At 42.6% G+C, this 26,325-nt stretch overlaps 1 protein-coding gene across 1 annotated transcript in view; it reads left to right on the forward strand.

Moving 5' to 3' along the window:
* Positions 1 to 26,325, forward strand: part of LOC139411280 (cytoskeleton-associated protein 5-like) — a 92,000-nt gene that overhangs the window by 17,201 nt on the left and 48,474 nt on the right. The window contains exons 15-24 of the mRNA XM_071157357.1: positions 11,356 to 11,448; positions 11,761 to 11,946; positions 13,674 to 13,768; positions 13,871 to 13,928; positions 14,176 to 14,301; positions 14,572 to 14,705; positions 15,018 to 15,192; positions 15,601 to 15,714; positions 15,810 to 15,938; positions 16,169 to 16,363. Coding sequence (XP_071013458.1) covers positions 11,356 to 11,448; positions 11,761 to 11,946; positions 13,674 to 13,768; positions 13,871 to 13,928; positions 14,176 to 14,301; positions 14,572 to 14,705; positions 15,018 to 15,192; positions 15,601 to 15,714; positions 15,810 to 15,938; positions 16,169 to 16,363 — 1,305 coding nt within the window. The remainder of the gene's footprint in view (positions 1 to 11,355; positions 11,449 to 11,760; positions 11,947 to 13,673; positions 13,769 to 13,870; positions 13,929 to 14,175; positions 14,302 to 14,571; positions 14,706 to 15,017; positions 15,193 to 15,600; positions 15,715 to 15,809; positions 15,939 to 16,168; positions 16,364 to 26,325) is intronic.

Consider the following 26,325-nt stretch of genomic DNA (forward strand, 5'->3'; position numbering starts at 1 on the left):
TAAATATACAGAACAAACAATTTATCCCAGAAACCCTAGACCATTCCAATTTGCATACCGCCCCAACAGATCCACAGAGGATGCAATCTCTATTGATCTCCACTCTGCCCTTTCCCAGCTGGACAAAAGGAACACCTATGCGAGAATGCTATTCTTTGACTACAGCTCAGCATTCAACACCATAGTGCTCTTAGCTCATCACTAAACTAAGATCCGTGGGACTAAGCACCTCCCTCTGCAAATGGATCCTGGACTCCCTAACGGGCTGCCCCTAGGTGGTGAGGTTAGGTAGCAACACATCCGCCACGCTCATCCTCAACACGGGTGCATGCTCAGTCCCCTCCTGTACTCCCTGTTCACTCATGACTGCACGACTCCAACACCAAGTTTGCCGATGACATACGATGAGACAGCCTATAGGGAGGAGGTCTGAGACCTGGCCGTGTGGTGCCAGGACAACCTCTTCCTCAACGTGATCAAGACTAAGGAGATTGTGAACAAGAAAAAGAGGAGCGAGCACACCCCCATTTTCATCGACGGGGCTGCAGTGGAGCAGGTTGAGAGCTTCAAGTTCCTTGGTGTACACAACACCAACAAACTAACATGGTCTAAGCACACAAGACAGTCGTGAAGAGGGCACGACAAAGCCTATTTCCCCCCCAGGAGACTGAAAAGATTTGGCATGGGTCCTCAGATCCTCAAAAGGTTCTACAGCTGCGCTATCAAGAGCATCCTGACTGGTTGTTTCACTGCCTGGTATGGCAACTGCTCGTCCTCCGACACCAAGGCACTACAGAGTGTAGTACGTACGACCCAGTTCATCACTGGAACAAAGCTTCCTGCCACCCAGGACCTCTACACCAAGTGGTGTCAGAGGAAGGCCCTAATAGACTCCAGCCACCCTAGTCATAGACTGTTCTCTCTGCTACTGCAAGGCAAGTGGTACCGGAGCGCCACGTCTAGGTCCAAGAGGCTTCTAAACGGCTTCTACCCCCACGTTAAAAGACTCCTGAACATCTAATCAAATGGCTACCTAGACTATTTGCATTGCCCCCACCCCCCCTATTTTACACAGCTGCTACTGTTATCAATGCATATTCACTTTAACTCTACCTACATGTACACTACCGTTCAAAAGTTTGCCAACACTTCTCAAATGTCCTTGATTTTGAAAGAATCGTTTTGTCCATTAAAATAACATCAAATTGATCAGAAATACAGCTTAGACATTGTTAATGTTGTAAATGACTATTGTAGCTGGAAACTGCAGGTTTTTAAATTATTTTTAACCGTCACTCCTGTGTTCTAATGGCACGTTGTTAGCTAATCCAAGTTTAATCATTTTAAAAAGCTAATTGATCATTAGGAAACCCTTTTGCAATTATGTTAGCACAAATGAAAACGGCTGATTTAAAAAAATATATATATATATATACATACAATGGACCTTTTAGACTAGTTGAGCATCAGCATTTGTGGGTTCGATTGCAGGCTCAAAATGGACAGACACATTAACTAACTTCTGAAACTCGTCAGTCTATTCTTGTTCTTAGAAATGAAGGCTATTCCATGCAGGAAATTGCCAAGAAACAACGCTGTGTACTACTCCCTTCACAGAACAGCTCAAACTGGCTCTAACCAGAATGGAAAGAGGAATGGGAGGCCCATATGCACAACTGAGTAAGAGGACAAGTACATTAGTGTAGTAGTAGTGTATATATTACCTCAACTAACCGGTACCCCCTGTACAGTGGTTGGTCCTTTAAAAGTTGCAGCGTACTTCGGCTAAGCTTGCATGTTGCCGCAGAATTCTATTGCATGTTATTTAAGTGTGAGCCACTGGTACCAGTAATGCTAGTTTGACCACCCATAGGGCATCTTTTGAGAAGTATCTGATAGCCTTCAATAATGGCTGTACTAGAGGATGTGGGCACGTTGGAGATCGGGGTTCAATTCCCCAATGGGGAGGAAGGAGTAGGCTGTCCTTGTAAATAAATAAGATAAGTTTAATGCTAGCAAGCAACTTACCTTGGCTTCTTACTGCATTCGCGTAACAGGCAGTCTCCTCGTTGAGTGCAATGAGAGGCGGGTGGTTAGAGCGTTGGACTAGTTAACTGTAAGGTTGCAAGATTGGATCCCCCGAGCTGACAAGGTGAAAATATGTAATTCTGCCCCTGAACGAGGCAGTTAACCCACCGTTCCTAGGCCGTCATTGAAAATAAGAATGTGTTCTTAACTGACTTGTCTAGTTAAATAAAGGATAATGAAGATGTAAAAAAAAAAAAAAGCCAAATTTGTGCAAAAGTACCTATTTACGATTTGTTATGCAAACTTGAAATCGGCCCTAATTAATCGGCCATTCCGATTAATCGGTCGACCTCTAGCATAAACCTAAATTTTCTGATCAGTTAAATTGGCTATTGTGTGATAATTAGCTGGCTAATAAAGTCAGACAACTAACATTGGCTGTTACATCAGGTGAGTTAACGTTAGTAACCTAACCTATTTACTATAGTATTACGACTCCCTGCTGTTCCTCAAGTTCTAATGCGTTAGTTGCTTACTGGACCCTGGCAATCTGTGTGAAATGTTAACTAGCAACAAACTATCTGAACTGTTTTTCCTCTACAGTACCTCTACAATATGTGGTTAATGAATTAATGAATAAGAGAATTAGGTCAATGAGGTGTTGCTTGTTAAACAAGTGGATTCAGGGATCAAGTGTAGCTGGAGCTGGGCCTGGCTTAGACTTAAGCTGGATGCCACTATAGATAGGCTGGACACAATTTTTAACAATGCTTTTTTTCTGATAACTAGTTCATTGCATCTGCAGTGGAGCCCATTTTCATAATATTACCATATGTCCCAGCTGCTTGCTGTAATTTTGAAGTGATCACTACTAAACAGGCCTTATTTTAGGGTGTTTTTAACCCTGCCAGCTCCTATTACATCTCTGTTGACCACCGTGGCACCAACTCGACTTCCGAACGTTCTATTCCCAGCCCAGTGTAAAACGTCACAATACCTGCTTAGCTATTGTTGGCACTGAGACCTGCCCACGTTAAACTCAGAGGCTTACCTCAGGAAATGTATTAAAAGTTCACTGCTACTTTGTGAGCCAGTTCACTGTTCGCCTGGGTACATGTTGTTGTGACCCACAAGGTTAACGATGGCTGGCGCATAGCCATCAAACGGTAAACATTTTCTGATCATGGTTAACCATATTTTCTTTCAGCAAAAGGTGTAAACCTAAACAAAACGCGAGTCCCTGTTCTTTTTCAAGATGGTTCTTAAACAGTCAGACATTCTCTTTTACTAAGAAATAACCTATTTTTTGGGGCAAGTTGTTGATTCTAAATGGCTGCTGGGTAATTTGATATGCGTTGAAATCTGTTAAGTAGGAATCGAAATGAGCGAATGCTAGCAGGCTCATGAAGTTGCAAACGAAATGGATAGGTCTAGCTCCTTGATCAAGATCTGACACATTTGCTACCTCAGCTCATAAGTGTCACAAATGAGTTATGTAGTACCCACAAGGCCACAGGGAGGAGAAAGAGCTATAAACCCATACTGTTTCTTGCCTTAAAAACCCTAAACCTTGGTATAACCTATTTTAGCCTTAACCCTGACTTGTAACACAATGCACCTATAGCTGTAATGGTCACATTTTCTAAACCTAACTTTAACCCTGATTGGCATAAAATAGCATGCAACAAAAGACTATGTACCCTTTTTCTAAAATGGTCACATTACTTTACGTGTGTACTCAGACCCTGTCTTTTAAAATATCATTTGTAAAAATACAAATAATTTCAGATCTCTGTTATAAAGGGTTTCCCATGCTTGTTCAATGAAACAAACAATTAATGAACATGCACCCGTGGAACGGTTAAGACACTAACAGCTTACTATGGCAATTAAGGTCACAGTTATGAAAACTTAGGACACTACAGAGGCCTTTCTACTGACTCAACACAAAGAAAGATGCCCAGGGTCCATGCTCATCTGCATGAATGTGCCTGAGGAATGCTGCAAGGAGGCATGAGGACTGCAGATATGGCCAGGGAAATACATTGCAATGTCCGTAGTGTGAGACACCTAAGACAGCGCTACAGGGAGACAGGACGGACAGCTGATCATCCTCGCAGTGGCAGACCACGTGTAATACCTGCACAGGACCGGTACATCCGAACATCACACCTGTGGGACAGGTTGGCAACAACTGCTTGAGTTACACCAGGAACGCACAATCCCTCCATCAGTGCTCAGACTGTTTGCAATAGGCTGGACTGAGGGCTTGTAGTCCTGTTGTAAGGCAGGTCCTCACCAGACATCACCGGCAACAACATCGCCTATGGGCACAAACCTACCGTAGCCTAACCAGACAAGGACTGGCAAAACGTGCTCTTCACTGACGAGTTGCGGTTTTGTCTCACCAGGGGTGATGGTTGGATTCGTGTTTATCATCGAAGGAATGAGCGTTACACCGAGGCCTGTACTCTGGAGCGGGATCTATTTGGAGGTGGAGGGTCCGTCACGGTCTGGGGCGGTGTCGCTGCATCATCGGACTGAGCTTGTTGTCATTGCAGGCAATCTCAACGCTGTGCGTTACAGGGAAGACATCCTCCTCCCTGACATGACCCTCCAGCATGACAATGCCACCATGCACAGAACGAGCAGTATGGCTGATTTCCTGCAAGAAAAGAATGTCAGTGGTCTGCCATGGCCAGCGGCGAGCCCAGATCTCCCATTGAGCACATCTGGGACCCCAAGAAATGTCCGGGAACTTGCAGGTGCCTTGGTGGATGAGTGGGGCAATATCTCACAGCAAGAACTGGCAAACCTGGTGCGGTCCATGAGGAGATGCACTGCAGTACTTAATGCCGCTTTTGGCCACACCAGACACTGACAGCTCATTTTGATTTTGACCCCCCCCCCCCCCCCTTTGTTAAGGGAAACATTATTCCATTTCTGTTAGTCTCATGTCTTTTAAGCTTGTTCTGTTTGTCTCAGTTGTTGAATCTTGTTATGTTCCTACATATGTACAAATGTTAAGCTTGCTGAAAATAAATGCAGTTGACAGTGAGGACGTTTCTTTTTTTGCATATAGAGTGGGGCAAAAAAGTATTTAGTCAGCCACCAATTGTGCAAGTTCTCCCACTTAAAGATGAGAGGCCTGTAATTTTCATCATAGGTACACTTCAACTATGACAGACAATGAGGAAAAGAAAATCCAGAAAATCACATTGTAGGATTTTTAATTAATTTATTTGCAAATTATGGTGGAAAATAAGTATTTGGTCAATAACAAAAGTTTCTCAATACTTTGTTACATACCCTTTGTTGGCAATGACAGAGGTCAAACGTTTTCTGTAAGTCTTCACACGGTTTTCACACACTGTTGCTGGTATTTTGGCCCATTCCTTCATGCATATCTCCTCTAGAGCAGTGCTGTTTTGGGGCTGTTGCTGGGCAACCCGGACTTTCAACACCCTCCAAAGATTTTCTATGGGGTTGAGATCTGGAGACTGGCTAGGCCACTCCAGGACCTTGAAATGCTTCTTACGAAGCCACTCCTTCATTTCCCGGGCGGTGTGTTTGGGATCATTGTCATTCTGAAAGACACAGCCACGTTTCATCTTCAATGCCCTTGCTGATGGAAGGAGGTTTTCACTCAAAATCTCACGATACATGGCCCCATTCATTCTTTCCTTTACACGGATCAGTCGTCCTGGTCCCTTTGCAGAAAAACAGCCCCAAAGCATGATGTTTCCACCCCCATGCTTCACAGTAGATATGGTGTTCTTTGGATGCAACTCAGCATTCTTTGTCCTCCAAACACGACGAGTTGAGTTTTTACCAAAAAGTTATATTTTGGTTTCATCTGACCATATGACATTCTCCGAATCTTCTTCTGGATCATCCAAATGCTCTCTAGCAAACTTCAGATGGGCCTGGACATGTGTCCACCTGCTTAAGCCAGTACGTCTGGCACTGCAGGATTTGAGTCCCTGGCGGCGTAGTGTGTTACTGATGGTAGGCTTTGTTACTTTGGTCCCAGCTCTCTGCAGGTCCTTCACTATGTCCCCCCGTGTGGTTCTGAGATTTTTGCTCACTGTTCTTGTGATCATTTTGACCCCACAGGGTGAGATCTTTCGTGGAGCCCCAGATCGAGGGAGATTATCAGTGGTCTTGTATGTCTTCCATTTCCTAATAATTGCTCCCACAGTTAATTTCTTCAAACCAAGCTGCTCACCTATTGCAGATTCAGTCTTCCCAGCCTAGTGCAGGTCTACAATTTTGTTTCTGGTGTCCTTTGACAGCTCTTTGGTCTTGGACATAATGGAGTTTGGAGTGTGACTGTTTCAGGTTGTGGACAGGTGTATTTTATACTGATGACGAGTTCAAACAGGTGCCATTAATACAGGCAACGAGTGGAGGACAGAGGAGCCTCTTCTTTAAGAGGTCTGTGAGAGCCAGAAATCTTGCTTGTTTGTTTGTGACCAAATACTTATTTTCCTCCACAATTTGCAAATAAATTCATTAAAAATCCTACAATGTGATTTTCTGGATTTTTTTTCTTCTCATTTTGTCTGTCATAGTTGAAGTGTACCTATAATGAAAATTACAGAACTTGCACAATTGGTGGCTGACTAAATACTTTTTTGCCCCACTGTACATGCACACATACTGGTGAAGTGGGCAGTTTACATATATATATATATATCTCGTGTGATGCCGGTGTTTCTTTTGGGAGGGAATGCGGTAACCTCTAGTATACATATAATATGTAATCTTAACTCATATAACAGTAATAGAAAACAGACTGCCTCAACAGCCCACAAATAAATTACATCATGCAACCCTCGCAGTTAACAAACTTACCTCCATGTGCCCTTTGTTTGCACGAGAAGGCAGGGTGATCGCTGCCGCTGACAGCACAAGCTTTTGGCAGAGCTTGTGGAGCTGGCTACTTGTGCGAGAAGGCTAGATCATGGTTGATGAATTTGACAGTGAATGTAATAGGAAAATAAGTTTCTCGACCAGAGGTGACTGAATTAATGTTCAGGATTATTGATAGTAGTTGTTGGAATAGTAATAAAGTATCATTTCAAAACATGAGCATGAAAATTATGATCTTGAATCATAGTAATTTGATCATCTGTTAATGCTGTTTCGGTCCTTCTCTTGCATTTGCAGTGTGGAAAGGGACAGGAAAGTGTGCGTCTGGAGTTTTTCTGTGAGGGTTTGGGGAAGTTGTACATGCAGGGAGAACTGATCTTAAATGTCTTTTGTGGTCTTATGCTCCTATCTATTGGGTTGATTTTAGTTACTGCAGTTCATTTGTTTAAAAAAAAAATGGATCATACTATCAAACTTTATATACCTACGGTCACTGAATAAAGTGTATATACTTACTGAAATGGTAATTCCTCAAATGCTTAATATAACATATTTGCTAGTTCATTTAATCAATTACAATCAAAATAAAACATTTACAGCATAACAATTAAACTGATGGTCCATACGCATATACAAAAACACCATAGATTTAGTTCATTATTTAAAAAGCACTTTCTTTACGTATGTACCTTTATTTGAACCCCCCCCCCCCCATTAATCTGGATAATCTCTTTCTAATTATGTAAGGCTGGGCAGTGTATCTCGTTGTCATCGATCGCTAGAAACAAAAATAGTCCTAACCTACTTCCTCCTTATGCAGACGTATGTTTACTTTCTATACAAGTATTTTTTTTCAGTTTTGTCCTTAGAACAAATTGTAGTGGTACTATAAAAAGTATACACTTTTTTTGTGCCTTTTGGGCAAAATGGATTTCTAAGCATAATTCTCGTCAAAATTGGCTATGAGAACCGTTCGATTAATTTGCTTTGGGCTCGCGCTTGTGTTCCAGTTTAGCCAACGCTCTATTGCCATTTTTTCAGCCTTTGGTGAATTTGGACTCGTTCTATTGTCCAGCCTACTATAGAGTTGAAAGAAACACCACACACTTTACCCCTTTCTCAGTTTTTCAATACAGTGGATAAAAAAGGGTATGCCAGGTGTACTCTGCCTGAATGAGATTATGCCAACAAAGGGTATCATGTTCTGCTGACACATTGTAGAACAGATGTCCACAGGCAGAAAGTGTACAATGTAATAATGTGCAGTGTAGCCCAAATATTGTTTGTGTTAACTTGACAGTAACACGTGCGAGGGCATTATTAAATGTTTTACTCGGTGAATGTTATTTTTGCACACGTATCCTTGTGCACTTGCTTGATGTCTACTATAAAAAAGCAAAAATTTAATGCCTGTTTCATTCCGTTTCTACTTAAAGATTTTTTTCCCCCAAGTGCAATATTTAGATTGTGTGTTCACAAGCATTCTATTATAAAGGCTGTCATGACTAACTGCAATATTAGTGTATTTTTTTTTGTCATTTACAGTAAAGTCTAGGTAACAAATGACATTGGATTGCTTTCTTTACATTTTGTAGCTAGCTACGAGTTAGGTCCTTCTTTGTCCTGTATGAGAAATAAATATTCCAAACATACTTTTGGAAACTTGTGGGATGCTATAGATCCCAAGTGAATACAACCAATTATCAAAACTGTAAAAGAAATGACGCTGATGCAACAGATCAGGCTGTTTTAGCTTAAAATGTTGATAAACTATTTGGCTATTTCTTCAAATAAAGTGCAGCAATGCGAGCAAACACCATTCTCAAGGGACCGCCAATGTGGTTATGCATGTAATGCTTTGTCGTTTTTTGCCTTAATGCTTACAAGCTGGGCATCATTCTCAAGTGATAGGCTAATATTGTCACACATCAGACTTTTCTTGATTTTACTCTTTACATATACTAAATGTGTGAAATCAGTTTTCATTTAGAATGGACCATTTATCATGCCGCTGTCTCTGGGCAGGGGGGAAAATGCATGTCATCTATGCACTTAAATAGTGAATGAACGCTTTTCCCGTAGTTAATTTTCATGCCGGCCAGATATGCTTTTGTCCTGTTGTAAAGAGGAGCAATGTGCTTAATATTAGGCAAGTTCAGAAATAAATGTGGTAGGCCTAGCCTATAGAAATTTGATAAGATCCTCTTAAAAATAGAAGCCAACTAAAATATTTTCTCACTCAATTGCATAGCATATAGAAATGTTGCCTAACATTAGCTCTTGGGCTCTCATGAAGTGTTTTGATTATCGATAACGTGTGTTGTCAGTGATTAGAGGGACAATGGAGTGCTGACGACCAGGCAAGTTTGGTAGGCTACTAATGACCATCAGAGCTTGGAGAGCCTAGTTACCGTGACTAAACAGTCATGTGGAATTTGACTGTAGTCAGGAGTCTTGACTGCCGGTGTGGTAGTAATACAGTCACTGTAACATCAGCCCTAGGTGGTACCAGGTTGTGTCCCACTCCTCTTCAATGGCTGTGCGACGTTGCTGAATATTGGGAGGAACTGGAACACTCCGTCGATCCAGAGCATCCCAAACATTTTCATTGGGTGACATGTCTGGTGTGTATGCAGGCCATTAAAGAACTGGGCCACTTTCATCTTCCAGTAATTGGGTACAGAGCCTTGCGACATGGGGCCATGCATTATCATGCTGAAACATGAGGTGATGGCGGCGGATGAGTGGCACGACAATGGGCCTCAGGATCTCGTCACAGTATCTCTGTGCACTCAAATTGCCATCGATGTAATGCTGTTGTGTTTGTGGTCTGTAGCTTATGACTGCCCATACCATAACCCCACTGCCACCATGGAGCACTCTTCAAATGTTGACATCTGCGAAAGTGTACGCCATACACGTTGTCTGTGGTTGTGAGGTCAGCTGGAAGTACTGCCGAGTTCTTAAAACAACATTAAATGCTATGGCTCTGGTGGACATTCCTGCAGTCAGCATGCCAATTGCACACTAACTCAACCTAAGACATCTGTAGCATTGTGTTGTGACAAAACTGCATGTTTTAGTGTCTTTTTGTCCCCAGCACAAGGTGCACCTGTGTAATGATCATGCTGTTTAATCAGCCGATACTGCGGTGGAAAGTGGCAGAGTTACAGCTCTGTTTGTCAGACCAGGAGATTTTCCGAAAATTGTCTCCTCACAAAAACTTCTGTAGCTTCAACTGGTTTGGCCTACCACAATAGGGGAGATTCTCACACACACGATCGTGTACTGCGTTTTGCTCTACGACCCCCACAAGTGTCATGGGACTTGTATGAAGGTAGTTTTATGCCAACAAAAATAAGGGGTTAAATGTGTAAAATAAATAATACTTGGGCCTAGGACAGATGCATGAATAAATGGCAAAAAAGACACTAAGGAATATGGTTTTGAAGTCTGTCCTAGGCCCAATAAGTATATATTTTTTTCCCATTTCACTTCTTCTTTTTTTTTTTTTTTTGCCATTTTTGAATGTGCTATTTAATCTGTTTCTATGGGCTACAGTAGTAGAGGCCAAATTCAATATTTTATCCCAAAACATTTTTGGGATTTGTAGAGGGGTCCTAAAATACAAAATCAAATCGCTAAATGATCTATGGTATGACCTTAAAACAATTCCATATGTCAGCTTAACTGCATCTGCACAATCCAGAAATCGCTCCGCCATTTCCTGGTTGCATAGTTCATAATTCATAGTTCACCTAATTTAAGTATGTACAATGACTACACTATACTTGCTTGTTTTGTCAATCTAAACCGATGTGAAATATTGTATTTTCAGCTGTTTTGAAGCTGGTGTACAAAACCGAAAGTAAGACACACATTTGTACTGAAATAGCACACAGAACACATCTACCCCCTCTTAGACTTGTTTTAAATGAGTGACACATCTATAACTCACATCTATATGAATTTGGTAGCATAAGCAATGCTGCAGCAAATGTAGACCTACCTGTCACAATAGTACATTTTTTGATTGTCATGAGATGCATTGTGATTAATCATGCAAATAGAGAGAAGGCTATGGAAGCCAGCATAACATTTTAAGTTCCAATTCATGTCATGATGTTCATAATTCCCCATTTATCCTGGGAAATTAGTAGGTTTGGCTGGGAGATCTCAGTAACCCGGTTCCCGCTATTTAAACCATCTTTTTACAGTATTTGCTATGACTCTGGATTGAACTCCTAACCTTCTAATATCAGGGCGGACACTACCTAGAAGGCCACTGAGTTGGTACAAGAACAGCCCTTAGCCGTGGTGTACAGTATATTGGCCATATACCACAACCCTGCTGGTCTTAATGCTTAATTGAGAGCCACACCAGGCTTACACATTCAAAGACATCCTTTATAAGTGAATGCTAACCCCTCTGTTCTGACTTCTCCCCTTCAGGTTGCGGAGCAGATGGACATCGGTGCGATGCCATGTCAGGCTCTGGTCCGCATGCTGGCCAAGAAACCTGGCTGGAAGGAGACTAACTTCCAGGTACCTAACAAACCTACCCCACTCAACTGGGGGTTGTCCATAGACAGTAGATTTTTGCCTAAAGGTTTTGGATCTCTATAATCGTTTACCGTGCCTCTTGCCAATGCAAGATGATATTTAATGGTTTAGTAATTGGCTAGTGATAAGACCCACTGCAGGTGATCAAAACTATCTATTTTATAGTAGATTCACAATATCAACTGTCCAAACATGGCAACAGGACGATTTCACCTCCATACTGGATTTAAAATTAGTTTGTTCATGTGCGCTAAAACAGGCTACAAAATGTTCAGTCTTGTGACATGCTTCCAGGTGTTGCAGCTAAAGCTCCAGGTGGTGGCAGTGGTGGCCCAGAGGGGCAGGTTCTCTAAGACGTCTGCCTCTGTGGTGCTGGATGCCCTGGTGGAGAAGATGGGAGACGTCAAGTGTGGAGGGAAGGCCAAGGATGCCCTAACGGCCATAGGAGAGGCCTGCTCTCTCTCCTGGATTGCTGAACAGGTAATAGACTGGATATACTGAACATGGCCAGGGTCATGTTCATTAGGGAACACAACAAAAAACGTTTTAACTATAAAGGAAAATGAATGTATTGTCCAGGTCTGTGAATGCCAAGTAGTTTAACTGGAACCAATGGCTTGCTTCAATGTGCTTTTGTTTTGGTCAGTGATTATTTCAAGAAAGGAGGGAAGGATTCGGGTGAACAAACTGTTACCCACTGATGCAGTTTGTCGATTGTTTTTTCTCTCACTGATATTAACTGACACCATTGATTTATTTTGAACCAAACTGCAGACAAATCCACTAACCCCTCTGACCACTCCAGGTTAGAGGTAGACCGTTTCTGATTTTTTAAACACCGACACACATTATTGGAGGACCAAAAAAAGCCGAAACCGAGCAATCGGACAATAATAAAAAATAAAAAAATGTAATTATTTTTTTGTTTAAATATGTAATGACAATTACAACAATGCTGATTGAACAATGAACACTTATTTTAACGTAATACATAAATAAAATCTTTCTGGTGTCTAAATAATGAAACCTGTTCAATTTTGTTTAAATAATGTAAAAAGTGTTGGAGAAGAAAAAGTGCAATATGTGCCATGTAAAAATAGCCAACGTTTAAGTTCCTTGCTCAGAACACGAGAACATATGAAAGCTGGTGGTTCAGTATTCCTAGTTAAGAAGTTGTAGTTTTATAGGACTATTTCTCTATACATTTGTATTTCATATACTTTTGACTATTTGGTTTTATTATAGGCACTTTAGTATTGCCAGCCTAATCTTGGGAGTTGATGGGCTTGAACTCATAAACAGAGCTTTGCATCAAGCATTGCTTAGATCTGCTGGAAAATGCAGCAAGGTGCTGTTTGAATGAATGCTTTCGAGCCTGCTGCTGCTTATCACCGCTCAGACTGCTCTATCAAATCAGACTTAATTATAATAAACACACAGAAATTACAAGCCTTTTAATATGGTCAAATCCGAAAACAAAACCTTTATTCTTTCAGTTAAATATGGAACCTTTACGTATTTTATCAAACGGGTGGCATCCCTAAGTGTAAATATTGCTGTTACATTGCACAACTTTCAATGTTATGTCATAATTATGTGAAATTCTGGGTAATTACGGTCTTTGTTAGGAAGAAATGGTCTTCACACAGTTCGCAACGAGCCAGGCGGCCCAAACTGCTGCATATTACCCGGACTCTTCTTGCACAGAATGCAAGAGAAGTGACACAATTTCCCAAGTTAATATTGCCTGCTAACATGCATTCCTTAACTAAATATGCAGGTAAAAAATATATATACTTCGGTGTATTGCTTTTAAGAAAGGCATTGTTTATGGTTAGGTACGATTGTGCTTTTTTCGAATGTGCTTTTGTTAAATCCTCACCTGTTTGGTGACGTTGAAGTAGGCTGTGACTCAATAATAAATTAGCAGGCACCGCATTGATTATATGCAACGCAGGACAAGCTAGGTAACCTAGTAATATCAACCATGTTTAGTTAACTAGTGACTGTGGTGATTGTTTTTAATAAGTAAAGTTTAATGCTAGCTAGCAACTTACCTTGGCTCCTTGCAGCCACAAGCTGCACTTGTGTAACAGGTGGTCAGCCTGCCACGCAGTTTCCTCGTGGATTGCAATGTAATCCACGTCCAAAAAGTCTTATGAACTTGAAATCGGTCCTGCCGATTAATCGCTCGACCTCTACTCCAGGTTGTGTCATTGGCCTTTGCCCAGAAGAACCCGAAAAACCAAGCTGAGACACTGAACTGGCTGGCCAATGCCATGAAGGAATTTGGCTTCACAGGGTAAGTTATCACCCAGGTCTTATATTCCATTGGAGTGTTGTCAGTGTTTTCGTGTGTCATTCATGGTATTGAATTAATCAAGCATGTCCTCTCCTTTTCCAGAATCAATGTGAAAGCTTTTATCAACCATGTCAAGACTGCTTTGGGTGCCTCCAATCCTGTGAGTGTTACTGCTGATTTCTGTTTGTTGAGTCTGTCTTGCTTTATTTGTCTGCTGCTATTTGGAAGCAGTCAGTCAGTTTGTATGGATTATGGTTCAAAACATTTTTACTTTAACATTTCCTTAGATTTACATTTTTGGGTCCTTTATTCCTTGATCTTATAGAGCTCTGGTAGATGGATTGGTTCACAATTAAGGTATTTAAAAACGGTGAAACAAATGACTGCCTTTTTAACTTGTGTCGCAGGCTATACGAGCAGCAGCCATCTCTCTGCTGGGGGTGATGTACCTGTACATGGGCGCCTCACTGCGTATGTTCTTTGAGGACGAGAAGGCAGCACTGCTCGCTCAAATCGACGCAGAGTTTGAGAAGGTAGTATTCTAGTTGACACATCTTCATAAATATCTCTAGCTTACTTGACACTTGGAGTACCTGGTATGTTTTATCTATCCTTAAATGTATCTACCAAATAATGTGCCTTTCTATCACGTACTTTTGTTATTGTGAAATTGAATTATAGCCTCTTAAATGCCTAAAATATTTTCACACTAAATATTATCAGTGCAAGAATGCCAACTTGTTTATTTTACACTGTTTCCATATGGGCTCTGTGATTGATTAATCTTGGTTCTGCTGTGTCAGATGCAGGGCCAGACTCCTCCTGCCCCCACTAGAGGCGCCATCAAAAGGACAGGGGGGCAGGAGGAGGGAGAAGAGGCCAAGGAAGAAGGGGTTGCAGGTGACATCATGGACCTCCTGCCTCGCACTGACATCAGGTTAGCACATCGATGTACTAGAGCAGTACTTCCAACCTTAACCTCGGACCACCAAACCTTTTTTGTTTTAGCCCTAAACTTGCACACCCAATTTTAATTAGCCAAGGGGTTGATCATTCGTAGACTAATTGAATCAGGTGTGCCAGTTTAAGGCTGCAACAAAAATGTGTAACATCTGATGGTCCTTGATAAGAGGGTTGGGAAACACTGTACTAAAGAATTTCTCTATCTTTGCAATAGCTGCTTCTATGAGTGCGTGAGTAGCACCATTTATTATTAATAGCTCTTCTGATATGTTCTCTTTCTCTGTAGTGATAAGATCACAGAGGACATGGTGTCGAAGGTGGGCGATAAGAACTGGACTATCCGTAAGGAGGGTTTGAATGAGGTGGCTGCAGTTCTTTCTGAGGCCAAGTTCATCAAGCCCAGCTTGGGAGACCTGCCCATCACACTGAAGGGACGCCTCAGTGACTCCAACAAGATCCTGGTGAGTGTTACATCCTGAGTGTTTCTCTAGATGGGAGTGTTTAAATGGGTTTACATTGCAGAGATGCGGGACCACAACCGTACCGTCGCTTAGGCCTACATGTGAATTAGTTTAGAGCAGTCGGACCACATGTAGTTTCCCTTCTATCTGATTCTCCAGGAGAATCTTGTTGCACAATGTGCTGTGACTTTATGTTGGTGAGTGCTGCGGATGATCATTGATCTCAATTGCATGTCAATTGCATGTCAGAAATGTGTGGGGGGGACTACTGCTGGGAGTGTCATTTCCATGTCTCCAGAATTGACGTGAATTTAAAATACATAATCAGTGCTTCGTCATTATTGCCTTGACCGGGATCATCATGTGACCAGTTAAATGATTCTGCGCGTGTGCGTCTTTCTGTTTCAGGTCCAGCAGACCCTGTCGATCATGCAGCAGATGGCCACTGCCATGGGCCCTGCCCTCAAACAGCATGTCAAGACCCTGGGCATACCAGTCATCACTGTGCTGGGGGATATTAAGGTACACACATGTCACAAACACCCCTTCTCTCTATCACAGACTGAAACGCGCACACAAGTATGGTCAAACCCACACTTCTCATTGTCTTTCCCCAGAACACAGTTCGTGCTGCGGCCATGGCCACCCTGAACTCCTGGGTGGAGCAGACTGGTATGAAGGAGTGGCTGGAAGGAGAAGAGCTGTCTGAAGAGCTGAAGAGGGAGAATCCTTTCCTCAGACAGGAGGTGAGTGTGGGGGAAGGGGGTGGGTGTTATGGATAGGGTTTGTGATTTGAAGATTTTAGTACACATCGTGTCACTACAACAGCTGTTACATTTGTTGCCCTGTATTTCTTATTTGCAGCAGGTCATTTCAAAGGGAATGGTCAGAGGCGCCCTCTAAAACAGTCTGTTAAAAAAATTGGCCAAACTCTTGAGTGACACCTGATTCAATCTCCCGCTCCTTCCTTCCTCAGGTGCTTGGCTGGCTGGCAGTGCATCTGCCCACCATGCGCTCAGTGCCCTCCGATCTCATGCTGTGTGTGCCCCCCCTGTTCGGCTGCCTGGAGGACCGCAACGTTGACGTAAGGAAGCGAGCCCAGGATGTCCTGCCTGTCTTCATGATGCACCTGGGCTTCGACAAGATGAACAAGGCCACAGGCAAACTGAAGGTAGGGGACTAAGGAGAGCAACTGTGCATGTCTAGTTTTTAGTCTACTGTATGTACAGTGCATTTGGAAAGTATTCAGACCCCTTCACTTACTTTAAATTGAATAAATTGCTTTTTACACACACTACCCCATAATGAGAAAGCGAAAACAAGTTTTTAGACATTATTGCAAATAAAATAAATACCTTATCGAAATGGAGATCAGGTGCATCCTGTTTCCATTGATCATCAATGTTTTTACATCTTGATTGGAGTCCACCTGTGCTAAATTCAATTGATTGGACATGATTTGGAAAGGCACACCTTTCTATATAGTGTCCCACAGTTGACAGTGCATGTCAGAGCAAAAACCAAGCCATTAGGTCGAAGGAATTGTCTGTAGAGCTTCGAGACTGGATATTGTCAAGTCACATATCTGGGGGAGGGTAGCAAAAATGTCTGCAACATTGAATGTCCCCAAGAATACAGTGGCCTCCATTCTTAAATGGAAGACATTTGGAACAACCAAGACTCTTCATAGAGCTGGCTGCCTGACCAAACTGAGCAATCAGGGGGAGAAGGGCCTTGTCAGGGAGGTGACCAAGAACCCGATGGTCACTGACAGCTCCAGAGTTCCTCTGTGGAGATGGGAGAACATTCCAGAATGACAAACATCTCTGCAGCACTCCACCAACCAGGCCTTTATGATAGTGGCCAGACGGCAGCCACTCTTCAGTAAAAGGCACATGAGAGCCCGCTTGGCGTTTTCCAAAAGTCACCTAAAGACTCAGATCAATGGCAACGATCCTCTCGCCTGATGAATCCAAGATTGAACTCTTTGGCCTGAATGCCAAGAAACCTGACACCATCCCTACGGTGTTGCATGGTGGTGGCAGCATTGTGCTGTGGGGATGTTTTTCAGAAGCAGGGACTGGTAGACAAGTCTGGATCGAGGGAAATATGAAAGGAGCAACGTACGGAAGTCCTTGATGAAACCGTGCTCCAGAGCGCTCAGGACCTCAGATTGGGGCAAAGGTTCACCTTCCAACAGGACAACGACCCAAATCACACAGCCACGAGAACATAGGAGTGGCTTCGGGAAATGTCTCTGAATCTCGATTTGCCGAGCCAAAGCCCGGACTTGTACCTGCTCGAACATCTCTGGAGAGACCTGAAAATAGCCGTGCAGTGACGCTCCACGTCCAACCTGACACAGCTTGAGAGGCTCTGCAGAGAAGAATGGGAGAAACTCCCCAAATGCTACAAGTTTTTTCCTCACCTGTGTCATACCCAAGAAGACTTGAGGCTGTAATCGCTGCCGAAGGTGCTTCAAACAATGTGATATTTCAGGTATCAGTAAAATAACCTATTTTTGCTTTGTTATTATGGGGTATTGTGTGTAGATTGAGAGGGGGGGAAATCATTTAAGCAATTTTAGAATAAGGCTGTAATGTAAAAATGTGGGAAACATATTGCTTTCTGATAGCACTCTACGTGGATGTGCAATACTGACCATGGATTTTGGACAATTTCTTTGGGCTCTGACATATTTTAATTACATTCAGTTCTTCTCTCCATTGGTGTGATCTGCGTTATCACTTCCTGGTTAAGGAGATTGTCAGTACAGGGATACAAAGTATGGGATGTAATTTCCTGTCATGGTTTAGGTCCACTCAACCCCTTTAGAAGGCAGTGGAAATGCCAATAAATACAGATATTGTGAGTGATCACCTTCAACTCAACCTATGGTGAATCATTTTCTATCCTGTTGGGAGGGTTCTCTTCCAGGATGAAAATGCCCCCATCTACATGGCACGAGTGTTCACTGACTGGTTTGATGAGCACACAAATGATGTATACCATATACCATGGCAGTCTCACCAGATCTTAACACAATTGTACATTCTACAGCGGCACCTGAAACGGCGTAGGGCTGGGCAATATGCACACCATTAAGACGGCGCCGGAGAAAAAGGCTGACGTTTTAAGTGTTCCTATCCAATAGTTTTTTTTTCTTTTGCGTTGAACTTTTTCAAACTTATTTTGTACATAATGTTGCTTAAAATAACTTCTCGACATCAGAAGTGCGATCACTCAGCATGATCTGGCAGAATCCTCTTTTTCCTTTAACGAGCCCGATGTGAATGACATAGTTCTTTCCCGGGAACAGGCCCAGATCCCTGTCATTTGTGTGAAGAGAAGGTGGAGAACAAGGGGCCGCAGGGGATCAAATAAATCCCTACTGCCTTCCATTGCACGTTTGCTAGCGGTATCTTTGAAAAATAAATTTGATGACCCACACGGAATTTAAAACTGTAATATCTATGCTTCACTGAGTCATGGCTGAACGACGACACTATCAACATACAGCTGGATGGTTATATGATGCACCGGCATGATAGAACATCGGCGTCTGGTAAGACGAAGGGCAGCGCAGTAGTTATTTTTCAATATAACAGCTGGTGCACAATATCTAAGAAAGTCTCCTGTTATTGCTCAGCTGGGGTAGTATCATCAGCTGTAGACCACATGATCTACCTAGTTTTCATCTGTACTTTTCATTGCTGTCTACTAGAGGTCGACCGATTTTAATTAGGGCCGATTTCGAGTTTTCATAACAATCGGAAATCTGTATTTTTGGCCACCGATTTTGCAGTTTTTGATTGATTGATTTAACTAGGCAAGTCAGTTAACACATTCTTATTTTCAATGACGGCCTAGGAACGGTGGGCTAACTGCCTCGTTCAGGGGCAGAAAGACATATTTTCACCTTGTCAGCTTGGGGGATCCAATCTTGCAACTTTACAGTTAACTAGTCCAACGCAATAACGACCTGCCTCTCTCTCGTTGCACTCCACAAGGAGACTGCCTGTTACGCAAATGCAGTAAGCCAAGGTAAGTTGCTAGCTAGCATTAAACTTATGTTGTAAAAAAACTATCAATCATAATCACTGGTTAAATACACATGGTTGATATCACTAGATATTATCTAGCGTGTCCTGTGTTGCATATAATCTGACTGAGCATACAAGTATCTAAGTATCTGACTGAGCGGTGATAGGCAGAAGCAGGCGTGTGAACATTCATTCAAACAGCACTTTCGGGCATTTTGCCAGCAGCTCTTCGTTGTGCGTCAAGCATTGTGCTGTTTCTGACTTCAAGCCTATCAACTCTCGAGATGAGGCTGGTGTTACCGAAGTGAAATGGCTGGCTAGTTAGCGGGCGCGAATAGCATTTCAAACATCACTCGCTCTGAGCCTTCTAGTAGTTGTTCCCCTTGCTCTGCATGGGTAACGCTGCTGTTGTCGTTGTGTTGCTGGTTCGAGTTCCAGGGAGGAGCGAGGAGAGGGACGGAAGCTATACTGTTACACTGGCAATACTAAAGTGTCTATAAGAACATCCAATAGTCAAAGGTATATGAAATAGAAATGGTATAGAGAGAAATAGTCTTGTAATTCCTATAATAACTACAACCTAAAACGTCTTACCTGGGAATATTGAAGACAAATGTTAAAAGGAACCACCAGCTTTCATATGTTCTCATGTTCTGAGCAAGGAACTTAAACGTTAGCTTTTTTTACATAGCACATATTGCACTTTTACTTTCTTCTCCAACACTTTGTTTCTGCATTATTTAAACCAAATTGATTTAATTTTTTATTTGAGGCTAAATTGATTTTATTGATGTATTATATTAAGTTAAAATAAGTGTTAATTCAGTATTGGTGTAATTGTCATTATTACAAATAAATACAAATCGGCCGATTTTTAATCGGTATCGGCTTTTTTGGTCCTCCAATAATCGGTATCGGTGTTGAAAAATCCTAATCGGTCGACCTCTACTTTCTATTATACCACCATAGACTGAAGCAGGCACTAAGACCACACTCAATGAGCTATATTCCACCATAAGCAAACAGTAACGCTCACCCAGAGCCGGCGCTCCTAGTGGCCGGCGACTTAAATGCAGGAACTCAAATCTGGTTTAACTAATTTCTATCAGCATGTTAAATGTGCAACCAGAGGGCAAAAGAACTCTAGACCACCTTTACTCCACTCACAGAGAAGCATACAACGCTCTCCCTTTCCCTCCATTGGGTTAATCTGACAATTTTATGCTTCCGATTCCTGCTTACAAGCAAAAATTAAAACAGGAAACACCTGTGACTCAATCAATAAAAAAAAGTGGTCAGGTGAAGCAGATGCTAAGCTATAGGACTGTTTCGCTAGCACAGACTGGAATATGTTCCGGGATTCTTCCGATGCCGTTGAGGAGTACACCACATCAGTCATTGGCTTCATCAATAAGTGCATCGATGACGTCATCCCCACAGTGACCCGTATGTACATACCCCAACCAGAAGCCATGGATTACAGGCAAAATGTGCACTGAGCTAAAGGGTAGAGCTGCCGCTTTCAAGGAGCGGGACTCTAACCTCGAAGCTTATAAGAAATCCCGCTATGTCCTACGACCCATCAAACAGGTAACGTGTCAATACAGGACTTACATGCTGACCAGACCGGACACGTCGCGTGCGCGAGCATTTCAAAATAAATTTAGAAATCCATGTTATTCAATTATTGCACCCACACTGCTTGTGCGTGCCAACGAGTGTCTGCAATGCCAAGGGCTAAAATAGAACTCCTTTCTATTTCTGATGCAGATCGCGCTGAAAGTCCTGCCTCTCCCATCTCCTCATTGGTTTATAGAAGCAGGTACTCATGTGCCATCTCTTCATTGGTTATACCCACGTGGGTGACTGAGACTAACTGTTTTGCCGGTCGTCGTAGTATTACTATTAAAGTTTAGATGCCGATCACCATATAAGTTCAAAGATGAAAAGGCCTGGAAGGATGAGAGATGACTAGAAACGATTTGGATGTCCGTTTTATGTGTGGCTTAATTGTCGGGAGTAGAGGACCTTGTGCATTTCAGGTAAAATAACAACTCATTGTTTATATCCCAGGAAAAATTACCTAGCAACAGCAAGCTAGCTAAATAGGACAAATTAGCTAGCATGTGCAAGCTAACTAGCTAAATTGCCATACATGTTTTATGCTTTTCGACCTGTCCCCAAATTAATGTCATTGGTTCAGAGTTTGTTTTGATATTTTAACCTGCGTGTTGTGATCGCGTCTGGTGTTGGGGGACAAAATCATTTTATGCACGATAGCTCACAATGGCGCACGAGCGCAGGCGGTTTGGGTTCTGTGTAAGATGGAATCGTACTACACCGGCTCTGACGCTTGTGGGATGTGGCAGGGCTTGCAAACCATTATACTACAAAGGGAAGCACAGCCGAGAGCTGCCCAGTGACACAAGCCTACCAGACGAGCTAAATTAATTCTATGCTCGCTTCGAGGCAAATAACATTGAAATGTGCGTGAGGGCACCAGCTGTTCCGGTAGACTGTGATCACGCTCTCCACAGCCGACTTAAGACCTTCGAACAGGTCAACATTCACAGGGCTGCAGGGCCAGACGGATTACCAGGACGTGTACTGTGCGCATGGGCTGACCAAATGGCAAGTGTCTTCACTGACATTTTTAACCTCTCCCTATCCGAGTCTGTAATGCCAACATAGTTCCTGTGCCCAAGAACACGAAGGTAACCTGCCTAAATTTATTTTATATATATTTTTACCTTTATTTAACCAGGTACGCGAGTTGAGAACAAGTTCTCATTTACAACTGCGACCTGGTCAAGATAAAGAAAAGCAGTTCGACACACACAACACATTGTTACACATGGAATAAACAGTCAATAATATGGTAGAAAAAGTATTTATACAGTGTGTGCAAATTAGGTAAGATAAGGGATGTAAGGCAGTAAATGGGCCATGGTGGTGAAGTAATTACAATTTACCAATTAAACACTGGCGTGATAGATGTGCAGAAGATAAATGTGCAAGTAGAGATACTGGAGTGCAAAGGAGCAAGATAAATTAATATAGTATGGGGATGAGGTAGTTGGATGGGCTATGTGCAGTGATCTGTGAGCTGGTGCTTAAAGCTAGTAAGGGAGATGTCTCCAGCTTCAGTGATTTAAAAACAATATACAGTGCCTTGCGAAAGTATTCGGCCCCCTTGAACTTTGCGACCTTTTGCCACATTTCAGGCTTCAAACATAAAGATATAAAACTGTATTTTTTTGTGAAGAATCAACAACAAGCGGGACACAATCATGAAGTGGAACGACATTTATTGGATATTTCAAACTTTAACAAATCAAAAACTGAAAAATTGGGCGTGCAAAATTATTCAGCCCCTTTACTTTCAGTGCAGCAAACTCTCTCCAGAAGTTCAGTGAGGATCTCTGAATGATCCAATGTTGACCTAAATGACTAATGATGATAAATACAATCCACCTGTGTGTAATCAAGTCTCTGTATAAATGCACCTGCACTGTGATAGTCTCAGAGGTCCGTTAAAAGCGCAGAGAGCATCATGAAGAACAAGGAACACACCAGGCAGGTCCGAGATACTGTTGTGAAGAAGTTTAAAGCCGGATTTGGATACAAAAAGATTTCCCAAGCTTTAAACATCCCAAGGAGCACTGTGCAAGCGATAATATTGAAATGGAAGGAGTATCAGACCACTGCAAATCTACCAAGACCTGGCCGTCCCTCAACTTTCAGCTCATACAAGGAGAAGACTGATCAGAGATGCAGCCAAGAGGCCCATGATCACTCTGGATGAACTGCAGAGATCTACAGCTGAGGTGGGAGACTGTCCATAGGACAACAATCAGTCGTATATTGCACAAATCTGGCCTTTATGGAAGAGTGGCAAGAAGAAAGCCATTTCTTAAAGATATCCATAAAAAGTGTTGTTTAAAGTTTGCCACAAGCCACCTGGGAGACACACCAAACATGTGGAAGAAGGTGCTCTGGTCAGATGAAACCAAAATGGAACTTTTTGGCAACAATGCAAAACGTTATGTTTGGCGTAAAAGCAACACAGCTCATCACCCTGAACACACTGTCAAACATGGTGGTGGCAGCATCATGGTTTGGGCCTGCTTTTCTTCAGCAGGGACAGGGAAGATGGTTAAAATTGATGGGAAGATGGATGGAGCCAAATACAGGACCATTCTGGAAGAAAACCTGATGGAGTCTGCAAAAGACCTGAGACTGGGACGGAGATTTGTCTTCCAACAAGACAATGATCCAAAACATAAAGCAAAATCTACAATGGAATGGTTCAAAAATAAACATATCCAGGTGTTAGAATGGCCAAGTCAAAGTCCAGACCTGAATCCAATCGAGAATCTGTGGAAAGAACTGAAAACTGCTGTTCACAAATGCTCTCCATCCAACCTCACTGAGCTCGAGCTGTTTTCCAAGGAGGAATGGGAAAAAATTTCAGTCTCTCGATGTGCAAAACTGATAGACATACCCCAAGCGACTTACAGCTGTAATCGCAGCAAAAGGTGGCGCTACAAAGTATTAACTTAAGGGTGCTGAATAATTTTGCACGCCCAATTTTTCAGTTTTTGATTTGTTTAAAAAGTTTGAAATATCCAATAAATGTCGTTCCACTTCATGATTGTGTCCCACTTGTTGTTGATTCTTCACAAAAAAATACAGTTTTATATCTTTATTTTTGAAGCCTGAAATGTGGCAAAAGGTCGCAAAGTTCAAGGGGGCCGAATACTTTCGCAAGGCACTGTATATATAAAAAATTAATTGCAGTTCGTTCTAGTCATTGGCAGCAGAAAAGTGGAAGGAAAGGCGGAATTGGCTTTGGAGGTGACCAGTGAAATATATCTGCTGGAGCGTGTGCTACTTGTGGGTGCTGCTATGGTGACCAGTGAGCTTTGGTGACCAGTGAGCTGAGAAGGCGGGGCTTTACCTAGCATATACTTGTAGATGACCTGGAGCCAGTGGGTTTGGATACGAGTATGAAGCAATGGCCAGCCAATGAGAGCGTACAGGTCACAGTAGTGGGTAGTTTTGGGGGCTTTGTTGACAAAATGGATGGCACTGTGATAGACTGCATCCAATTTGTTGAGTAGCGTGTTGGAGGCTATTTTGTAAATGACATCGCCGAAGTCGAGGATTGGTAGGATGGTCAGTTTTACGCGGGTATGTTTGGCAGCATGAGTGAAGGATGCTTTGTGACGCGTAGCACTCACGTCTAGCCATGAAGTTCTTTGAAAGGCTGTTCATGGATCACAACACTATTATCCCAGAAACCCTAGACCATTCCAATTTGCATACCGCCCAAACAAATCCACAGATGATGCAATCTCTATTTCACTCCACTTTCCCAGCTGTACAAAAGGAACACCCGTGTGAGTGTTATTCATTGACTGCAGTTCAGCGTTCTACGTCATAGTGCCCTCAAAGCTCATCACTAAGCTAAGTACCCTGGGACTAAACACCTCCCTCTGCTACTGGATCCTGGACTTCCTGACGGGCCGCCCCCCAGGTGTTAAGGGTAAGTAACCCATCCGCAACGCTCATCCTTAAAACCCGTTCTGTACTCCCTGTTCACCCGTGACTGCACGGCCAGTCACGACTCCAACACTACCATGTTTGCCGATGACACAACAGTGGTAGGCCTGATCAACGACGAGACAGCTTATTGGGAAGATGTCAGACCTGGCCGTTTGGTGCCAGGACAACCTCTCCCTCAGTGTGATCAAGACAAAGGAGATGATCGTGGACTACAGGAAAAAGAGAACCGAGCACACCCCCATTCTCCTCGACAAGGCCATCCAGGACCTCTGTACCAGGTGGTGTCAGGAAGGCCCTAAAAATTGCCAAAGACTGCAGCCACCCTAGTTATATACTGGTCTCTCTGCTACCGCATGGCAAGTGGTACCAGAGCGCCACGTCTAGGTCCAAGCTGCTTCTAAACAGCTTCTACGCCCACGCCAAAAGACTCCTGAACATCTAATCAAATGACTACCCAGACTATTTGTTGCCTCCCCCCTCTTTTACACAGCTGCTACTCTATTATCTATGCATAGTTACTTAACTACCTACATGTACATATTACCTCGACTAACCGGTGCCCTCGCACATGGACTCTGTACCGGAACCCCCCTGCATATAGTCTTGCTATTTTAAATTTACTGCTGCTCTTTAATTTCTTGTTACTTTTTATTTCTTATTCATATTTTTAAATGTTTCACTGCATTTTTGGTTAGGGGCTCATAAGTAAGCATTTCACTATGCTCTACACTTGTGTTTGGCACGTGACAAAATTTGATATTTTGAATTAATGTTTTTACGCCATATTCCAAATGCTTGTATTGCAAGGATAATTTTTATGAGCGTTTTGTCTCCTTGTTCTCATGTTATATTTTCTACATTGTACAATAATAGTGAAGACATCAACTATGAAATGACACATGGAATCATGTAGTAACCAAATAAAAAATATTATTTGTATTTGAGGTTCTTCAAAGTAGCCACCCTTGACGACTGCTTTGCACACGCTGCAGTGGATAAGTTCATTAGTTACCAGCCTCAAATTGCAGCCCAAATAAGTGTTTCACAGGGCTCAAGTAAGACAGCTCTCAACATCAACTGTTCAGAGGAGACTGTGAATCAGGCCTTCATGGTCCAATTGCTCCAAATAAATTTCTACTAAAGGACACCAGTACGAAGAGGAGACTTGCTTGGGCCAAGAAACACGAGCAATGGACATTAGACCGGTGAACAGCTGTCCTTTGGTCTGAGTCCAAATGTGAGATTTTTGGTTCCAACTGCCGTGTCTTTAAGACTTAGTTAAGTGAACGGATGATCTCCGCACGTGTGGTTCCCACTGAAGCATGGCGGTGTGATGGTGTCGGTGCTTTGCTGGTGACATTGATTTATTTAGAATTCAAGACACACTTAACCAGCATGGCTACCGCACCATTCAGTAGCGATATGCCATCCCACCTGGTTTGCGCTTAGTCCCACTATCATTTGTTTTGGACAATGACCCAACACACCTCCAGGCTGCTATTTTACCAAGGCGTGATGAAGT

The sequence above is a fragment of the Oncorhynchus clarkii genome, chromosome 6 (assembly GCF_045791955.1).
Source record: "Oncorhynchus clarkii lewisi isolate Uvic-CL-2024 chromosome 6, UVic_Ocla_1.0, whole genome shotgun sequence".
Lineage (NCBI taxonomy): Eukaryota > Metazoa > Chordata > Actinopteri > Salmoniformes > Salmonidae > Oncorhynchus > Oncorhynchus clarkii.